Source organism: Cephus cinctus, unplaced genomic scaffold (genome assembly GCF_000341935.2).
Source record: "Cephus cinctus unplaced genomic scaffold, Ccin1 Ccin1_scaffold0331, whole genome shotgun sequence".
Lineage (NCBI taxonomy): Eukaryota > Metazoa > Arthropoda > Insecta > Hymenoptera > Cephidae > Cephus > Cephus cinctus.
Window position 1 is genome coordinate 568,903 of NW_014333028.1, and position 17,208 is coordinate 586,110.

Consider the following 17,208-nt stretch of genomic DNA (forward strand, 5'->3'; position numbering starts at 1 on the left):
TTTTATTTCGTAACGATCCTTTCAAATTCGCAAGGTGAGTTTCCACTCTTTACCAATGGAACAAAGCAGCGAGGGACATCGAGTGGGATTTCAAGTATCCCGCAGAAGTAGGCGCTTAATATTTGCGTGAACGCGCCATTATAATCTAGGGATAAGTACCGTGTATGCGTTAGTCGACTTATATCGTGATTGGAACAGTGGGAGGACTATCGTCTGCACTTGTCTACTGATATTTCCATTGGAAAGCACCCATAAAAACGCTTTTACGAACGGACCTATAACCTAATCTAACTTGAACCTAAACCTAATAAAATAACCAAAATAAGTAAAATCTAACCTATTTCAACTTAACATAACCTAACTAAATGTGAGTAGAGAAATTTCCCTAGGGTTACGTACGTCATCAATTCTAGAATATAGTAAAAGAGAATAAATAACCGGAAGTAAAAAACCTTGTTAATCCATAAGCACGACAATAATTGACTACTGTGTTGTCTGAGTATTAATTACTTGTCACAGTTCCGCGTCTTACCCTCAAAAAACAGACACCGACTGGAATTTGTAATACGTCAAGAAAATCGAAAATTTAAAAGCGCCGGAAGGCAAATTTAGACGGCCATATTGGAAAACTCGTTTTCGCATTTACAAGGGGTCAAGTACTGTCACTTCCTTCGGCGACTTGAATTGGACCTCGGACAAGTTTAGACTCATCGCCAGATCTCAAATTGTGAACGGTTTGTTTTGCAACCGTTGAAAGATCGAAATACAAACGGTGCAGTCGCATCGTCGTAAGGAAGCTGAAAGATCATTAGAATAGTTGACTTGAAATACGGTCAATAATATTTGTGGTGCCGGCGCACTTTAATATAACGAGGAACGGCAGTTTTAAGAGAAAAGCTGGCCGGTGTGGTGTTTTCAACGAGTCGTTGGGCAGAAGACGAGCAAAACGGCTTCTCAAAAAAAATCGTCGAGGAAGATGGCGGAGACGGAGGAGTTAGAGGTATAAATCTATTTTATGAATCAGGAGGGGGGTCGCGAATCACGCAGTGGGACACTGTTTCAGTTTTATCCGGAAATAACGAAACGATTTATCGAGTCAATTGATGCGACATTTTCCGGAGTGCGCGATTACATATTTTTATTTTGCGAGAGGAACTTTACGTGCTGAGGATCTTCGGCTTCAACGAGATTCATTGTTTACTCGCGTGGACCAAATGGATTTATTCTTTATTTGCATTTAAATTTCTCCATTGGTTTCGTGCATTATTTTGAAACCAGTGCGAACATATTTTCGTTACATTGTAATATTCTAGTTCTTAATATATAAACAACGTCAATGTCAAATCAACAGCTTTCAACGACCATGGGTAACCTTATTGCTTATGTGTAACTTAAATCCTTTCTTCTTTTGCTGTATTCTCATTTGATTATATTTTTTTATTCATTTTTTATACATTGGCTGTCCTATTCTGGTTGATTAACAGGTCAGAAATTGTTTTAAATGTTGTATGATTTAAGAAAGACACTGTATCATATTGTTTTATTGATTCAATATTCTTGTGCATTATATCCAATTTTATTATTTCAGTTTTTCAGTGGTATTTCATAAGATTTAATATTCTCATACTGAGTATTGTATTTTTCTAGTATATATAATGATGTTAAGATTATTTTAGTTTTCTTTTAATTAGATTTTTGGGTGTTCATACGAGAAACTGTTACAAACAGAATTATCGAGATCTATGTAAGACACGATGAGAAATAAATAGCAACGTTTTTTATTATGTTATAGAATATGGTTCTAAGTTTTCGGGTGTCTGAACTACAGATGCTTTTGGGTTTCGCTGGTAGAAATAAATCTGGTAGAAAGAACGAACTACAAACCAGAGCCCTGGAATTATTACGTTTAAGATCTCATCCAGTTCAACTTAAAATTCGAGAACTTTATAAAACAATTCAGTAAGTGATAGTAATACATTATTTATTCTTGTTAATTAACAGAGTTTTATTAGCCATAAAAAAGAGAATTATTTCATTTTAGCAAATTTATTTATTGCTTGCATAGTTACATCACTCTGTTTAATTTTAACAGATTAATAAATGTACAACGGTATATATTAAATTAAAAAATGATTAGTCATATATAAGCATGTCCATAGAAATTCAGTGGCATAATATATATCTTTGTTACAGAGCAGATCAGCTTGCAGCACATCAGCTGTATAGCCAAACTGGTGGTGCAGCAGAACCAGCAATAGATCAAAATATGCATTCCCGGAACTATTATACAAGGTATCCACAGATTGTGATAGGGACAAACGGACTTTGGCTTGTAATCTAATAATAGCTGTTCATAAATCGTAAATCTTTATCTAATAGTATTAAAAGAATATTAACAAAATTTGACTTTCTGTATTATTCAGACAGGGTCATGCTCAGGCAATGGGCCAACAGCAACCTCAATCATCTGTTGCTGCAACTAAAGATTTGCCACCAGCACATCAAGCATCGCTACCGCAATCACAAGTATCAGCCAGAACAAACCCTGTTTATCCTGCAGCAGGTTACACAAGTGTAACACCACAGGTATATATGGCTTTGACAACCTAGAGTATCGAATTAATTATCTTTGTCTAATTACCTTAGACCCATGAACATATGGATGTATCGTAAGTAAAATAAATTTGCATATAGATAATCAAACATTTTCTTTTTACAGCAGCGCTCAACAAGTGCCGTTTATTCGCCATATCCATATCAGGCAAAAGTATTGCCTCCACAATTACAAATTCAGCAACCATCACAATATCCCGTCCACCCGGACGTGAAGCTAAAGAAACTGCCATTCTTTGACATGCTTGGTGAGCTTCTAAAACCATCGAGCCTGATGCCACAAGGTTCGATGAGACTTCAAGAAAGCTCATTCATGTTTCATCTAACGCCACAACAATCTACTGACATTGCGAGTTCTAGAGATTGTCGAGCAGGAAGCAAAATGGATTACACTGTTCAGGTGAAGTATCTATTATATTCATTGACCTAACCCCAGATTAACTTAACCCTAGAAAGATAACTTTTTTCTAACATACGTTAAAAAATATATTGGATTTAGGTGTAAATCTTACGTAAGTTATTCTTCTGGAGTTAAAAACTTGTATATCAGAGTGCTCTCTGATATTTTGCTGTTCTTTTTTTGGAAACCCGAAGTCGAGGTGAAAGTTGCGTTTCTGAAATGCATTTATACATTGATTACATACATTGTAATGACAGTTTTGTCAAAATATTTAGAATTATTTGATACAGTAGATCAAGTTGATTTACGTAACTATGTGCAATCGAATGAAAATCAACTTTATTTAGACATATGGTTACTTTTTGTTACAGGTTCAAATGCGCTTCTGTTTGCAAGAAACTTCATGCGAACAGGAAGATTATTTTCCACCGAGCATCGCTGTTAAAGTTAATGGAAAGCCTTGTGCCTTGCCTGTAAGTCTTGAAACTTCAATCAAATGTGATTCAACCGCTTGTCATCAGGTTACATGTACACTTTATTTCTCTAACGCCACCTTATTTTTTTACACCGTATTTAGAATCCTATACCCACAAATAAACCTGGGGTCGAACCGAAGAGGCCTCCGAGGCCAGTAAACATTAGTCAGTTGGTGAAACTGTCGCCAACGGTGGGAAACCAAATACAAGTCACGTGGTCAGCTGACTATAACAGACGCTACGCCATAGCTGTGTATCTTGTGAGAAAGCTGTCAAGCAGTGAACTTTTGACAAGATTAAAAACACGCGGGGCGCGACATTCGGATTACACACGGGGTTTAAGTGCGTAAAAATAAGTTTTTCAAAATATTGATAAACAGGTTATATCTGTGATAAAAATCAATATCTTCCTGCGGATCTCTATCAAACATTCCACTGACAAAATACTTTCCACGGTTTTTCAGTTAAGGAAAAACTAAACGAGGATGCGGACAGTGAAATTGCTACGACGTCCTTACGCGTTTCACTTGCCTGTCCTCTTGGTAAAATGCGGATGAGCACGCCTTGTCGTTCGTCTACTTGCTCGCACTTGCAATGCTTCGATGCATCTTTGTTTCTGCAAATGAACGAACGAAAACCAACCTGGAGTTGTCCAGTGTGTGACAAACCAGCGCTGTATGACAATCTCGTCATCGATGGTTATTTCCAGGACGTCCTTAGCTCGAGTAAATTATTGCCAGACGTCAATGAGATACAGTTGTTACAGGATGGCTCTTGGGAGAACCTTGTGCTCAAGAAAGAAAAGGATAAGGACAAAGAACTCAAGTCCGAAATAAATTCACATAACAAAATCGACGTGGATACAGTTGATCTTGGTAAGTCAATGCTATTTGCTGTAAAAAAATATCGTTCGTTTATTCATTTGTTTCTTCACTATTTAAATAAATAATTTCTTTATCCTAGACGAATCCAACCCCATCTCTCCAACGCCAAAGGAAAAGAAACGCGCTGTTATTATCGACCTAATATCCGACAGCGACGACGAGGATTCGAATCCTAGTCAAAGTTCGAATAAAAAATTCGCCAGTGGGTTAACGTCACCTCAGAAGTCCAGCGTTCACAGTGCGATCAGCAGTACAAGTGAGTCGCCCGACCTCATGATAATTGATTTAGAGTAATATATGAGAAAAGGAAAAAAGTGGGAAAAAAACACTAGGAGTCTAAGGCACAAGATCGGTTAGTTACATTTATCATGTAATTATAACATTGAAGATGATTACTGGTCGTGTTCAAAGTCACGGCTGGTCGTGCAATGATAATTTAGCATTGCTGACTGATAGTACAAAGTCACTGAGCCCTTTCGGAAAAAAAAAAGAAATAATGTAGTGAGATGATAAAAATAAAAATAATAGCTGTGGAGATGAGTGCGTTTAGTTTTCGTTTTTAATTTTGCTGGACTCACTACCGTATTGAAATAAAAAGAGACTCTGAATTGATAATGTTGTCGACCATGTAAACGCACTTTTATTAAAATTGTGAGACCAGGCTGGAATTTCTCAGCATTTTCGCTATTTCATCGACTTAAGTACAGAACGTGGTAAATCGTGTATACGCATAAATTAAGACGAGTTGCCATCATTAAGGAAAACCAATAAATGATTTTACAATTATCTATAAAGCAGTATCGATGATAAGAGCGACTGGACTTTATAAAAAATCAAAATTGTCTATTTTTCCTACAGAAACACAGATATCCCAAAAAATTAAGTCGCGAGCATGTATTGAATCCTTTTCCGTACCTTGCCTTTATTGACATATAGTACTGGATTATAAAGGTAATTTGATTGAATAAAAAGTAAAAAGGAATAGGATTATATTTTTGATATTGCTTTAAAAGTAAATGAATTAGGTGTATTTGTAGGAGAACGAAGGATTTTGGTATGTTGTATTGTTACAAAATTAAGATTGTTAATTCAGTCCAGTCCTACAGGTCGATGTCATCCTCAGGATCCGGGGTCCAATCCCATGGTGCAATCCCATTTTATAATTTCCTCAGGAATGCGCAGCAGTGTGCGCGTGCGCAATGTAGCGGATGCCGTGATCGCGTCTGCACAGAACAGTCCCGAGAGAAGCGCATGCTCATTGACCGCCGATCACGGCATCAGCCAATCGCCGATAATGAGGATCCTGAAGAATCGGCAGTCTCAACCTCAGCGGACGCAATTGCACCAGGAGTCGGACAAAGAGGATACTATTCGCAATTGCAAATTTTGCAAGTGGCTCATTGACAAAGACAGAAGTGAGAAGGACTTCATCAGGCAAATATTGTGGACGGATCAGACTACGTTTACAAATGAAGCCATTGTCCAGCATCGCAACAATCATGGGAACGCTGAGGGTTCGTCCACGACGCAAGAAACACAAGCGGAAGCTGTGTGGTCAATTAATGTCTGGGCTGGTATCGTGGGTGATCGCATAATCGGTCCTCAGTTTATCGAGGAACAGGTTGATTCTAGTGAAGCGTCTTATCGGTTTTTAAATGTGGCTGTGAACGAATTACTCGAGGACCTTCCACTAAATGTAAGGCAGGAAATTTGGTTTCACCATAACTGTTCTGGGCAGGATTGTTCGAGAATAAAGGAAATACTTGACAGAACGTTTCCTGGCAAATGGATTGGTCCTGGTAATTCTGATCACGAGTGGCCATCGGAATCCGCAGATTTAAATCCAGTCAATTTTTTCTTGTGGAATTACGTGAAACGAGTCGTTTATGTAACTCGTCCTCAGTGCCCGGAAGATTTGAAAAAACGTATTATCGACGCATGCGCTAAAATCACACCGCGGATTCTACGCACGTTGGAAGCCTCTATTATAAGTCGCGCTTTATTCTTTATTCAGGAACAACAGTCTTCTTGAGCAGTTTCGTTAACTGATATTCATTGTCTTATCCATGAGATTGTAATAAATCCAAATGCTCCAAAGTATTTTATTTGTTTCTTTTTTAAGTCAGCTACAGCAAAGAATCATTTTTATTAACCTGATATGTTTCTTTTTCGCGGAATCGTTTAGTCATCAGTATAAAATTATTATTAATATTTAATTAAACTTATATTAATGATAATCGTATACCTTCGGATGTCAGTTATTGTTCAGTCGTTTCTGTAACGACGTTCTTTAAGTTTCCGTACGATAGCAACTCGTCATATAGTTGCGTATACTCGGTGTCCTATTTCAAAGAGCCAATGTATTTTCCTTGGCCAGGTATTTTCACTTTTTTCTTGTTGACTCAGTGACGTTGAAACGGGGACTATAGAGAAAGGAAATGGAAATAAATAGAAAATGTTTCCTGCTTGTTGAAAACACTATTTTTTTTTTGTTTTACATAGCGAATCTGTACCAATTGTTTTTCTCACGACTCATGGTACATGCACTGCACGGTGCATCTTTGAATCGTAAGACTTGGCAACGCGTGACATAGAAATTTAATATTTGAAAAGTAATACCAATTACTGGACTGTCAACTCATATGAGAATTTTGTTTTTCCTCCCAACGACATTCGTTCGTACTTACGTATTTGTTGAATTTAGGAACAAAAATTTCTTACACCCTTTTCTCACCACGAGTCATTCATATTTCACGTTAAAGCACAAACTTATGGATTCTATTAAAATCGCAAATATTGCTAAACGTTTTTATTTTTTATTTTCTTTTTTTTTAATCAAATATTGTCTCTCAGTGTTACACAAAGATTTTGATTTGACGCACTATAGGACGCACTAGGACGCGGCGTGTGGTATTTCAAATTTCATGGTAACTGCTGACAAGGATGATAAAGACACTGAAACAAGACTGCACAGAAATCAAACAATGGACGATCGAAAATTGAAAATTCGCTGTATCTTTGGAATTCACTTAGAAAGTGTTCCAATTCATTTTCATCAATGTCGTTGTCGAGTGTTGTCGTATGATTGTGAATAATGTATTAAATTTTAATGTAATGTCCTTTTTTATTGTAATTTATATAAGAAAAAATAATAAATTGTATTTAAACTTACGGTATTGTCATTTCTTCAATGTACATTAATATGATAGTGTTTTACTATAGCATTAGACTTCCTAGCATGTGTTTATTATCCTCTTTCGTATTTCTTCTCTTTTCTTAGTTATATGAATATTAGTTACAAAACTTAGTTATATAAGTCTACAGGCTACACATTCGTGATCACGTTCAGCTCGGCTACGACGGGACATGCATTATCGACGGAGGCGATGTTCACAAAATCCTACTCCCGGACTCGCCGCTACGATTTAGCACCATGTTTTTGGTATCGCCTAAAACCGTAGCGTTGTGCATCTCCCTACTCATCTCTGGCTAGTCAAACAATAGCGCGTAATCTTTCGAATTGTTAAGTAATGTCTTAGGGAGAAATTTTTGACAGTCCTACAAAATATTTATGATTAACGAATATAAAAAATGCTACGTTAAAAAATCATATAATGTATCAGCAACTGTTACAAAAATAACCACTTCGCATGCAGAGGTTATTCATTATAATGATTTGTTTATTGAAAAATGGTTTGGGTTCGATATTAATTATGTATTTAATATACTTTTATTGTCTCCATGTGATGTTCGTATATGATCCTTATTTCTCTAGGTTTTTCGTCGTCCTGTTAGCGAAAATCTTGAATTAAATGTTACCGCATAACCTTAGTCCGCGGACAAGGATTAAGTGAGGAAGATTTATAATGTTTCTGCGACGACTTGAAAAAATCACAAAAATCGAAATGATACAGTTACGAAATAATATTAGAACGTATAAAAGTGCAAAAGCAATTCGAAATGAGTTCCTGGATTATTTTACTAAGGATTTAGGCCACACATTTGTACGATCCAGTCCAGTTTTGCCATTATGCGATCCTACTGTTGCCTTCGTGAATGCTGGGATGAATCAAGTAATGAACTTTGTCTGAACTTAGTAAATAAGTTTAACAAAAAACTAACAATCTTTGGTTTTAGTTTAAAGGAGTCTTTTTAGGTAGTCATGAACCGCCAGCTCAAAGAGTAGCAAACTCTCAGAAATGCATAAGAGTTGGAGGGAAACATAATGATCTAGATATTGTTGGATTTGACACGTATCATCATACATTTTTTGAGATGCTTGGCAATTGGTCTTTTGGAGATTACTTTAAGGTAGAATATTTTTTTCTATGTGTATTACAAGAGTAGACAATATATCTATTAAATTTTATAGAAGGAAGCCTGTGAATATGCATGGAAATTACTCACAGGCCCTTATGGAATTAGCAAACATTCTCTGTACGTTACATACTTTGCTGGCAATGAGAAATTGGGTTTGAAACCTGACTTGGAGTGTAAAGATATATGGTTAAGTCTTGGTGTCCCAGAGGATAGAGTATTACCATTTGGTATGCAAGATAACTTTTGGGAAATGGGACTTACAGGGCCTTGCGGTCCGTGTACTGAAATTCATATAGATCACACAATGCAATCCACAAACCAAGCAGCAAGAGTCAATAAAGGTCATCCAGATGTTACAGAATTATGGAACATAGTGTTTATCCAATATCAAAGGTATTTGGATTTATTTCCGATAAATATCAAGCAAGCACAAATAGATTCTATATACTTTGCTTTACAGGCTCGCAAATGGCCCTATAGTTCCTTTACCAAAACAACATGTTGATACAGGAATGGGTTTCGAAAGACTAGTAGCTGTATTACAAGGCAAACGTTCTAATTACGACACAGATCTCTTTCAGCCATTGTTTGAAGCTATTAGGAATTCTACAAATGCTCCAGCGTATCAAGGAAGATTTTTAGAGACCGATAGAGATGGAGTGGACTCAGGATATAGAATTTTGGCTGATCATGCAAGGATGGTTACTGTAGCCTTAACCGATGGCATACTACCTGAGCAAAAGTGTGCTTGTTATTCTGAATTGCGCATTGATATACAAAATACAATAGCAATACAATAATTTATTGACACTTCTGTTCTTTCCTCAGTCACAAACTCAGAAGAATTTTAAGAAAGGCCATAGATGTGAGCAATAAGACATTTAAAAAGAATGGACTACTACGTGAATTAACATTTCATGTGGCAAATGGTCTGGGCGATACTTATCCAGAATTGCAGAAAAATTTACTAAAGGTAACTTGTAATATGCATTGTTAACATATCTGTGCTTTTTTAAAAAATTTAGTCATGTAAAAAACAACAGTCATGTAAAAAACTTAATATATAAATGAGAGACAATACCATCATAAAATTAGGTTCAAACGATAATAGAGTATGAGGAGGAGCTTTTGAATTCACTGAGAAACGCTGCCGATGGGGAATGGACTAAAATAGTAAATGAGCGACCAGCCTTGGCTAATATTACCGATTCAATAACTTCCGGTTTGGCAGCTGGCTACAAAGATTTAAAAGCTTCGTTAGCAGAGGAGTAAGTTCAAATCTCATACGTAAACTGTACTTAACTCTAACTTAGGGTTTGCATTAAAAAATTGTAAAATCAATTTCACGAACAAACTTCATTTTTACACTATGAAAAATATATTTTATAGGAGTACAACAATGAAAACCATACCGGGCCATCTGGCGTTTAAACTTTATGACACCTATGGACTAAGTGCTGATACTATAGGCGAATTAGCCAAGGCAGAATCGCTTATTTTCGACAAAGCAGATTTTATTCGAGAACTTGAAAATGCTAGGCAACGAAGTAAACTTGGTTTTACGAGAGCCAGCAAGGATATTGTTTCCCTAGAATCGCTTGATCTGTTGGAGAAAAGAGGCGTCCCTAAGACTGAGGATTCTGCAAAATATGATTATAACGTTAGTGCCAACGGATACGAATTTTCACCTGTTAAATCCAATTTACTTGGAATGATCGTGAATGGTAGGTTCACGCAGGGTTCCTATATTATATATTATATATTTTAATATTAAATAGTTCATTGAAATTTAATGTTTGAATAATGACACTGGAATTTTAGGTAATCTAATATCCGAGTCTGAATCGCAAACTATCGACGAAAGTCAAGCTATTAAAGAAGCCACTATTGTTAGTAGTGGAAATGTTGTTGAAGTGGATTCTATGATAGATGCAAATTCTGAAGTTGGTATAATACTTGACAAAACACCATTTTATGCTCCGGAGGGTGGTCAATTGTCTGACAAAGGACATATTGACCTTAAGAAGTTACGTCTTGAAGTGGCGGAAGTAAGAAAAATTCGCGGATACGTTATACATCTTGGCAAATTTATTGTACAAGACCCTGCGTGAGTATAAAATTATCTTGTCCTTTTCTACCGATGAAAGTTAAGGTATCTCATATAAGCAGGATGGATCAGTAAAAAATACAGCTTATAATTTTGGTTGTTGATTTGGGTGAGACAAAAATTTATACAATTTTCAGGAAACAGGAATTGGAGTTGCGCGTTGGCGACGAGTGCGTTGCCACGATCGACACAAAAACTCGCACTAGTTTAATGAGACACCATACTGCAACGCATTTATTAAATGCTGCTCTGAGGCAGATCTTACCTGTTGTCTGTCAGCGAGGCAGCATTGTCTCCAGGGACAGTTTAATATTTCAGTTTAGTGTTTATGGAGAAAAATTCACTCCGGAACATGTGGCCACTATAGAGGAACTCGTAAATAAATGTATCGAAGCTGATGTTGCTGTCAAGACTAGGATTGTAGATTCCCTTAAACTGTCATCCGAAAACGATTTAACTCTAGTGCCAGGAGAAGTGTATCCTGATACGAATATTAGAATAATGGAAGTACATAGTGAGCATCTAATATCCAAGTAAGTTAGCTCTAATTACAAATTCATGTCATTAGGCGATCATTACAATATCATCAATATGAATTGTTAGAAAAAGTGGTGCGGTATAGATTTATCTGCTGTTTTCAGAGAAGCATGCTGCGGAACACATGTCCATAAAACAGGAATGATCGAACACTTTTGCATTACAAGTGTCAAAGCTGAAGGTTCATCCAGTCGTACGATAAAGGCAGCGGTGGGACCTCTGGCAAGATTGGCAAGGTTAGCTGCGGAGAATGTCAGAGAAAAAGTGTCACAACTTGAGAAGGAATATCAAAAGAGTGCTACAAAATCGAATATTTTAAATGCAAAGATTTTCGATATGAATAACCGATTGAAAGGAAAAGGTGACAAAATCCTTGTACCTTACTTGACTGTACAGGAATGTTTGGCACGACTCAATAATTTGTCACAAGCTATAAAATTACAGCGAAGGAAATTAACTACGTAGGTTGATCAATTTCTCTAAAGTTAGCTCAGACTAATAGACAGCTATGGTTAATCAATTTTCTCTTTCTAGAAACACACTAGAGGACGAAATGAAAAGTGTCATATACTCATCTGATTTACCATTTGTTATACATGCTCTAGAGCCTACTGATACGTCGCTAAAAAATGTGTCTTTGCGAAAGATCACAAAACTTTGTAAGAACGCACCTGTCATGGTTATCGCACACAAAAATGGAACAGTGAAAGCACGTTGTTGCGTACCAAAGGTATTTTTAAAGATCCTAATACATTTAATACAAAATAAATTAAATTAATAAATTAATATCCACCTCGTCCACAATTCGTTAACAGGATATGGCTTCTGATACATTTAATGCACGCGCCTGGATGAACACAGTATTGCAAGTTTTTAAAGCAGAGGGCGCAATCGTTCAGCATCAAGATCCTCTAGAAGCTTATAACATGAAAACAATTCAGGTCGAGTTGAACGAATTAAAATCATTATTAGAAAAGGCAATAATGCAAGCAACAAAATTTGCTTCGTTGCATGTGAAGCAAACGAAGCACAAAAGCAAATAAAATTAATTTCCTCGTGGAACATCCGATGATCCAAATACGTAGGGTAAACATTGTAAATAAAAGAAGTCATATTTAAAAGATCTTAAAATATCTACTTTTTCAAACACGCATTTGTCCTTTTGTCAAAATATTTTTTCAACGACATTTTACATGTCACAGCACTTAACGTTTTGACAAACTTTATCAGGTCAACAAACAATTGTTATCGGGATACATACAATTTTTCATTCTTATCAATATTGAAACTATTACAATTTTGAATTATTACTATATCATCTTTGATTATGCACGTGGGTTTCGTAAAACGTTCTTAATGCGTACCACTGTGGAGTGTGAAGTAATATATGCTCACGTTTTTCCTTCATAAATGCAACGGCTTCTTCTGGAGTCCAGCCATGCTTCTGCAATGCAATATCTCAACAGTAATGGACATACTGATAGTAGAATTTTGATAAATTCTTTGACATTACTAATTTATTACCCTCATTAAATAACAGCCAACCAATGTAGCACTACGAGTTCTACCAGCTTTGCAATGTACATAAACGGTTCCTGGAGTATCAATTCCACCTAGAATGCCAGAACCACCAATTTGGCAACTTTGCGTTTCGCGAAATTGGTTTATGAAATTGACGCCACGTTGTAGTTTCTCTTGGCAGGGTGCTTCGAATATGTCCGTTGTTGAGAGTTGTAGAAATTGTACATTATGCTTGTTCCATTCCTTTGGTATGACAATGGAATAATTAGTTCAATGTAAAGTAATTATTGAACACTGTTGTTTGTCTTTACTGTGTTATCTTTACCTCGCCGGTATTGGAGAAAAGTTGTAACTCATAATCCTCGTTCATTGAAACAACTGCCTTGACATTTTCTTCGTTTATCAGCTATAAAATTTTATAAATATATTTCTTGTTTCATTGTTGGAATCCTTATCTATCTTGCGATAACGACATATTATTTTTCTTATTTCATCTATTATTTCAAGTCTTTTTATAATAATATATTCACGTGCGACGTTTGTACTTTGCAAGTATTATTAGTCGAAGGACATCGGTTAAAGCTATTTTGAAATTAAAATTTATGGCGATAGATTTGGATAGTAGTTGGTAGTTGATTTACCAAAATATCGCTTTTATGATAGGAAATAATAAAAAACGGGGATATCCCATATTGCATAGAATTTCTAACGTGATTAGTAATACTGCCGTTTGACAGATTTATGAGAAATATCTTTCCTGGAAATTGTTTCGTTCGGTTTTGCATCGTGAAAATGCCTTTACTGAAAAGGAGTCAGAGGTGAAATTTTGAAATTGAAAATTATGGAAATCTATGTAACAGTTCTTAAGATATTTGTAGATCAATTCTAAGGAATAATTTAAATATATAAAAGTAGAGTCTCTAATGCGATTGTGTAAAATGTAAAAAAAAAAATTCGTTGTCAGTGACTTATAATTCTTTTTTTTTGCGAATTGTATCGATCTTGATTCTAAGCTAGGAGTAAAATGATACTTTTATATTAAGATGATACTATTTCGCGTAAACTCATCCTGATATGCTTTAGACTTCTTCAAAGTCTGCATTGCTAAATTTAAGTACGGTTATAAGAACAGTTATAAAGTTGCTACAGTGGTCAATGCATTTTCACCGTTTAGTCGATTAAATCTTGATAAGAATTAATTGCCACTTTCAAAACTAAAGTTTATCATGAAATCAGGAATTGCTCTCAATGTCATAAGACAAACTGGGTTCAACAACCTTAAATTAATAGAAAAAAAAAATTCAATTAACTTAATAGACCAATGCTAATATAATTGTAAACAAATTGTTAAGACAAAATGAATTCCCTCAAAAGTTCAAAGATAGCCAAAGTGATATTTAATGGCAAGTTCAAAGTGAAATCACGGAAGTCTTGTAAAATTGAAAGATCGTTTTCTTTCCATTAAATTAATAATAAATATACCTGCTTTGTCATTCCTCGAAAAGGTAGGGCACCTAATATAACAGTCTCGTCGATTCTGTCGTACCATCTTCTTGAGGTAATTTTTTCCATCACCATATTATAAATCAGCGACGGATAAAACGACACTCTCGCAAACATTTTTGCTAGAATTTTTTTAAATCTCTTAATATGCACCAGATACATAGAGTATCCAGGGCTAACGTCAAGATCAAGACCACTGGTTAAATGTTATATTATAGTATTACTGATTAAATTGGCTATTAATTGTAATTAGAACTGAAACGTGAGATTTTAACAAATGGAGTCGTTGGTTACGGCTACCATGCAGCTCGCACCTTACAGCAAGACTAAGCTGGGCTGAATAACTTGTAAGAGAAAGCGATCATCCAACTTCAATGCCAGATTTGGAGAAAGGAAGTGGTAGGGAGATACTATGTTACTTCAGAGAATATTCGTAGTATCCAGTCACATAAATATGAAACCGGTACGCATACTATTATACTGTGGGACTAAAAAATACTGATTGAGATTATTCAATGAAATCATACATTAATTGTATTATTTTACACATATTTTGTAAGAATTATTGCCAATGATTTCCTGGACTTATTGAGGTGTAATTTAATTGATTAATATAAATACTAGAGTGATTTATTATTAAATACTTATTTATTTACCTATAGACAAAATACACAAACAGCTTTTTATGACAGTATTTTGTAACTTGAATATAATTAATTCCTTGTATTTTTAATGGCGATAATTGAAATTTACACTTTTATTCGCACCATGAAATTACATTAATTCCATCTCTTCATCATTTGATTTCAATTGATCAATGTCTAAGCAGAAATGGCCAAACTGTCCAGTTCTGAATAATCTAATAAAGTATTCAGCGGCAGATACCAGATCAAGCTTCATAACGTATTTACCGTCGAAATTTTTAATCTTCTTAGCTCTACCAAGCTTTGCGGCAATCATAGAAAGAACTTCTAATATGTTATCTTTTGGTTCTGGCAATCCTAAAACCTTGACGTACTCAAACCTTTCATGTTTGTTTAACCAGAATAGTAAATAATCTGCAATAGTCTCTTCACCTACTAAATGGTCTTGAAGACATCCCACGAGTGCTAGTTTAAGTCCATCATATACATTGCTGACACGTGGTGTCAGGATACCAGGGGTATCCAATACATATACAGAAGGTTTCTCAGATATCTTTATTCTTGTTAAAACAGAACGTGTAATGCCAGCCACTGCACCAACATGTGTAGCATTTGATTTACCTAGATGAACATTTCTTAAGCGATTGATCAGTGAAGACTTGCCAACGTTTGGTACCCCAATAATCATTATGCTAAATTCCGGTTCAAACGTTCTGTTATAACGATTTGACTCCTCTATTAACTTTTTGGCTAAGGGGAGAATTTTTTTCATGCCTGGATCCGTGTCTTTAGTGAAGTTTGTGAAAAGTACATTTGATATTCCTTCAAAGTTCAATTTTTCTATGATCTTGTCATTGTAATTCTGATCAGCCAAATCTTTTTTGTTTAAGACAAATATATGAGGTTTCAAACCAGTGATGGTATGATTAAATTCATGACAACGACCAGAAATTGGAACCCTAGCATCGTGCACTTCAATAATACAATCGACTGTCTTTAAACGTTGCTGCATCTGTTTTAAACCCCTACTCATATGTCCAGGGAACCAATGCAATGCATCTTTTTGGACGACACGAAAAGTTTGACGAAATTTGTTGGCTACATTACCTCCCACTGCCCCCGTCATTGTGTGCTACTATAATTTTGTTCTTCGCAATGTAACCAAACAGTGAACTTTCCCTGGAAGATAGAATAACGATAATATAAAGAACTAAATTTATTAATATTGCATATAATTCAACATACCAGTCAAATGTAATAACGCATACTAATATTCATACTGCATTACTCTAACCACAATGTAAAATACAATGTGACTCTAATTTAACAGAACAGTATTACGTTCATGTGCATTTCTGTCCACCTGTATGCTTTTAAGTCTTCTTCGTAGAAATAATTATTTAATGACTATCGTAAGTTATATTGAATAACATATCATGGAATTCAACTAAAAACTGGTCTGCTGTTATTAAAACGCTGTAAAAACAGCGAATTAGCTGCAGTCCGTAGTCATCAGCGTAGACCGGCGCAGAGATCAGTACGGAGATGCACAACGCTACGGTTTTAGGCGATACCAAAAACAGGAATAGAATTTTGTGATCATCGCCTCCGTCGATAATGCATATCCCGTCGTAGCCGAGCTGAACGTGATCACGAACGGGTAGCCTGGCGGGTAAGAGTCCTCCGCTACTTATCGCTGGTTCCCAAAGCAACACTTAGAACGAGACAACTCATCGGATATAGCCTAAATACTTTTTTTCTTTGCAATCCTAAATTCGATCGCACAGTGTGAGCTCGGTAAGTTTAATATGACAAAAGCAAGCAACTCGTGTCTGCCTGCACTGAAGCGTATCATGCCACAAGCATATTTAATACATATTTTACCGATGTTGCGTAGCAGAACGATTGTTGAAACCTATCAGGAACTGTAGAACTTCTCGAGAACTATTGAAAAAGCCTATTGTTGAATTATTTTTAAGAGATTTTATAAAAGTGCGATTCTGGAGCTGACATCCGTGTAGCACCTCCATTTTTGTAATGTTAATATAATATTTATTATATGTATTAATATAATATATATAAATATGTATTTTAATAGAGTCCACAGTGTTCTTCTCTCGTCGGTGCGCTATAAACGCGGAATTGGCAAAATCCAGAAGACTCGCGTGGACGAGGAAAAATTATTTAGTACGCAGCAGAATCT

The 17,208-nt window shown here is 35.7% G+C and overlaps 4 protein-coding genes and 1 long non-coding RNA gene across 14 annotated transcripts; 2 read left to right on the forward strand and 3 right to left on the reverse strand.

The window, feature by feature from the left end:
• The first annotated feature begins 122 nt into the window (after positions 1-122).
• LOC107266990 (E3 SUMO-protein ligase PIAS1) lies at positions 123-7,544 on the forward strand. Of its 7 annotated transcripts, none has more exons than XM_015738119.2 (10): positions 123-1,000; positions 1,793-1,959; positions 2,194-2,292; positions 2,424-2,586; positions 2,723-3,013; positions 3,385-3,486; positions 3,591-3,831; positions 3,954-4,364; positions 4,453-4,629; positions 5,480-6,473. In XM_015738119.2, exons 1-10 carry the CDS (start codon positions 977-979, stop codon positions 6,403-6,405), a joined length of 2,601 nt encoding a protein of 866 aa, XP_015593605.1. In that variant the 5' UTR covers positions 123-976; the 3' UTR covers positions 6,406-6,473. The 7 variants fall into 7 exon arrangements, with proteins under 7 accessions (XP_015593605.1, XP_015593604.1, XP_015593608.1 ...); XM_015738118.2 differs by having other exon boundaries at positions 126-1,000; positions 2,720-3,013; XM_015738122.2 differs by having other exon boundaries at positions 126-1,000; positions 2,720-3,013; positions 5,546-6,473.
• Positions 6,365-7,193, reverse strand: LOC112494235. The gene is made up of 3 exons (XR_003059482.1): positions 7,061-7,193; positions 6,619-6,796; positions 6,365-6,499 (listed from the first exon to the last, which is right to left on the reverse strand). It is a non-coding gene; the product is annotated as an uncharacterized LOC112494235 (long non-coding RNA).
• Positions 7,545-7,846: 302 nt separating the features above from the next.
• Positions 7,847-12,461, forward strand: LOC107266989 (alanine--tRNA ligase, mitochondrial). 3 transcript variants are annotated; one of them, XM_015738115.2, is made up of 13 exons: positions 7,847-8,072; positions 8,149-8,446; positions 8,511-8,684; positions 8,746-9,086; positions 9,154-9,435; positions 9,522-9,666; positions 9,789-9,961; positions 10,083-10,417; positions 10,515-10,800; positions 10,938-11,333; positions 11,442-11,798; positions 11,872-12,067; positions 12,153-12,461. In XM_015738115.2, exons 2-13 carry the CDS (start codon positions 8,240-8,242, stop codon positions 12,378-12,380), a joined length of 3,120 nt encoding a protein of 1,039 aa, XP_015593601.1. In that variant the 5' UTR covers positions 7,847-8,072; positions 8,149-8,239; the 3' UTR covers positions 12,381-12,461. The 3 variants fall into 3 exon arrangements, with proteins under 3 accessions (XP_015593601.1, XP_015593600.1, XP_015593603.1); XM_015738114.2 differs by having other exon boundaries at positions 7,847-8,066; XM_015738117.2 differs by having other exon boundaries at positions 7,847-8,031.
• A 29-nt stretch (positions 12,462-12,490) lies between these two features.
• LOC107266999 (phosphatidylglycerophosphatase and protein-tyrosine phosphatase 1) lies at positions 12,491-16,443 on the reverse strand. Of its 2 annotated transcripts, XM_015738155.1 has the most exons (6): positions 16,251-16,443; positions 16,113-16,184; positions 14,341-14,483; positions 13,184-13,264; positions 12,862-13,101; positions 12,491-12,781 (listed from the first exon to the last, which is right to left on the reverse strand). In XM_015738155.1, exons 2-6 carry the CDS (start codon positions 16,129-16,131, stop codon positions 12,653-12,655), a joined length of 612 nt encoding a protein of 203 aa, XP_015593641.1. In that variant the 5' UTR covers positions 16,132-16,184; positions 16,251-16,443; the 3' UTR covers positions 12,491-12,652. The 2 variants fall into 2 exon arrangements, with proteins under 2 accessions (XP_015593641.1, XP_015593640.1); XM_015738154.2 differs by lacking the exons at positions 16,113-16,184; positions 16,251-16,443 and having other exon boundaries at positions 14,341-14,849.
• On the reverse strand, positions 14,991-16,168 carry LOC107266997 (mitochondrial GTPase 1). Its single transcript, XM_015738151.2, has one exon. It carries the CDS (start codon positions 16,129-16,131, stop codon positions 15,136-15,138), a length of 996 nt encoding a protein of 331 aa, XP_015593637.1. The 5' UTR covers positions 16,132-16,168; the 3' UTR covers positions 14,991-15,135.
• Positions 16,444-17,208: the final 765 nt, after the last annotated feature.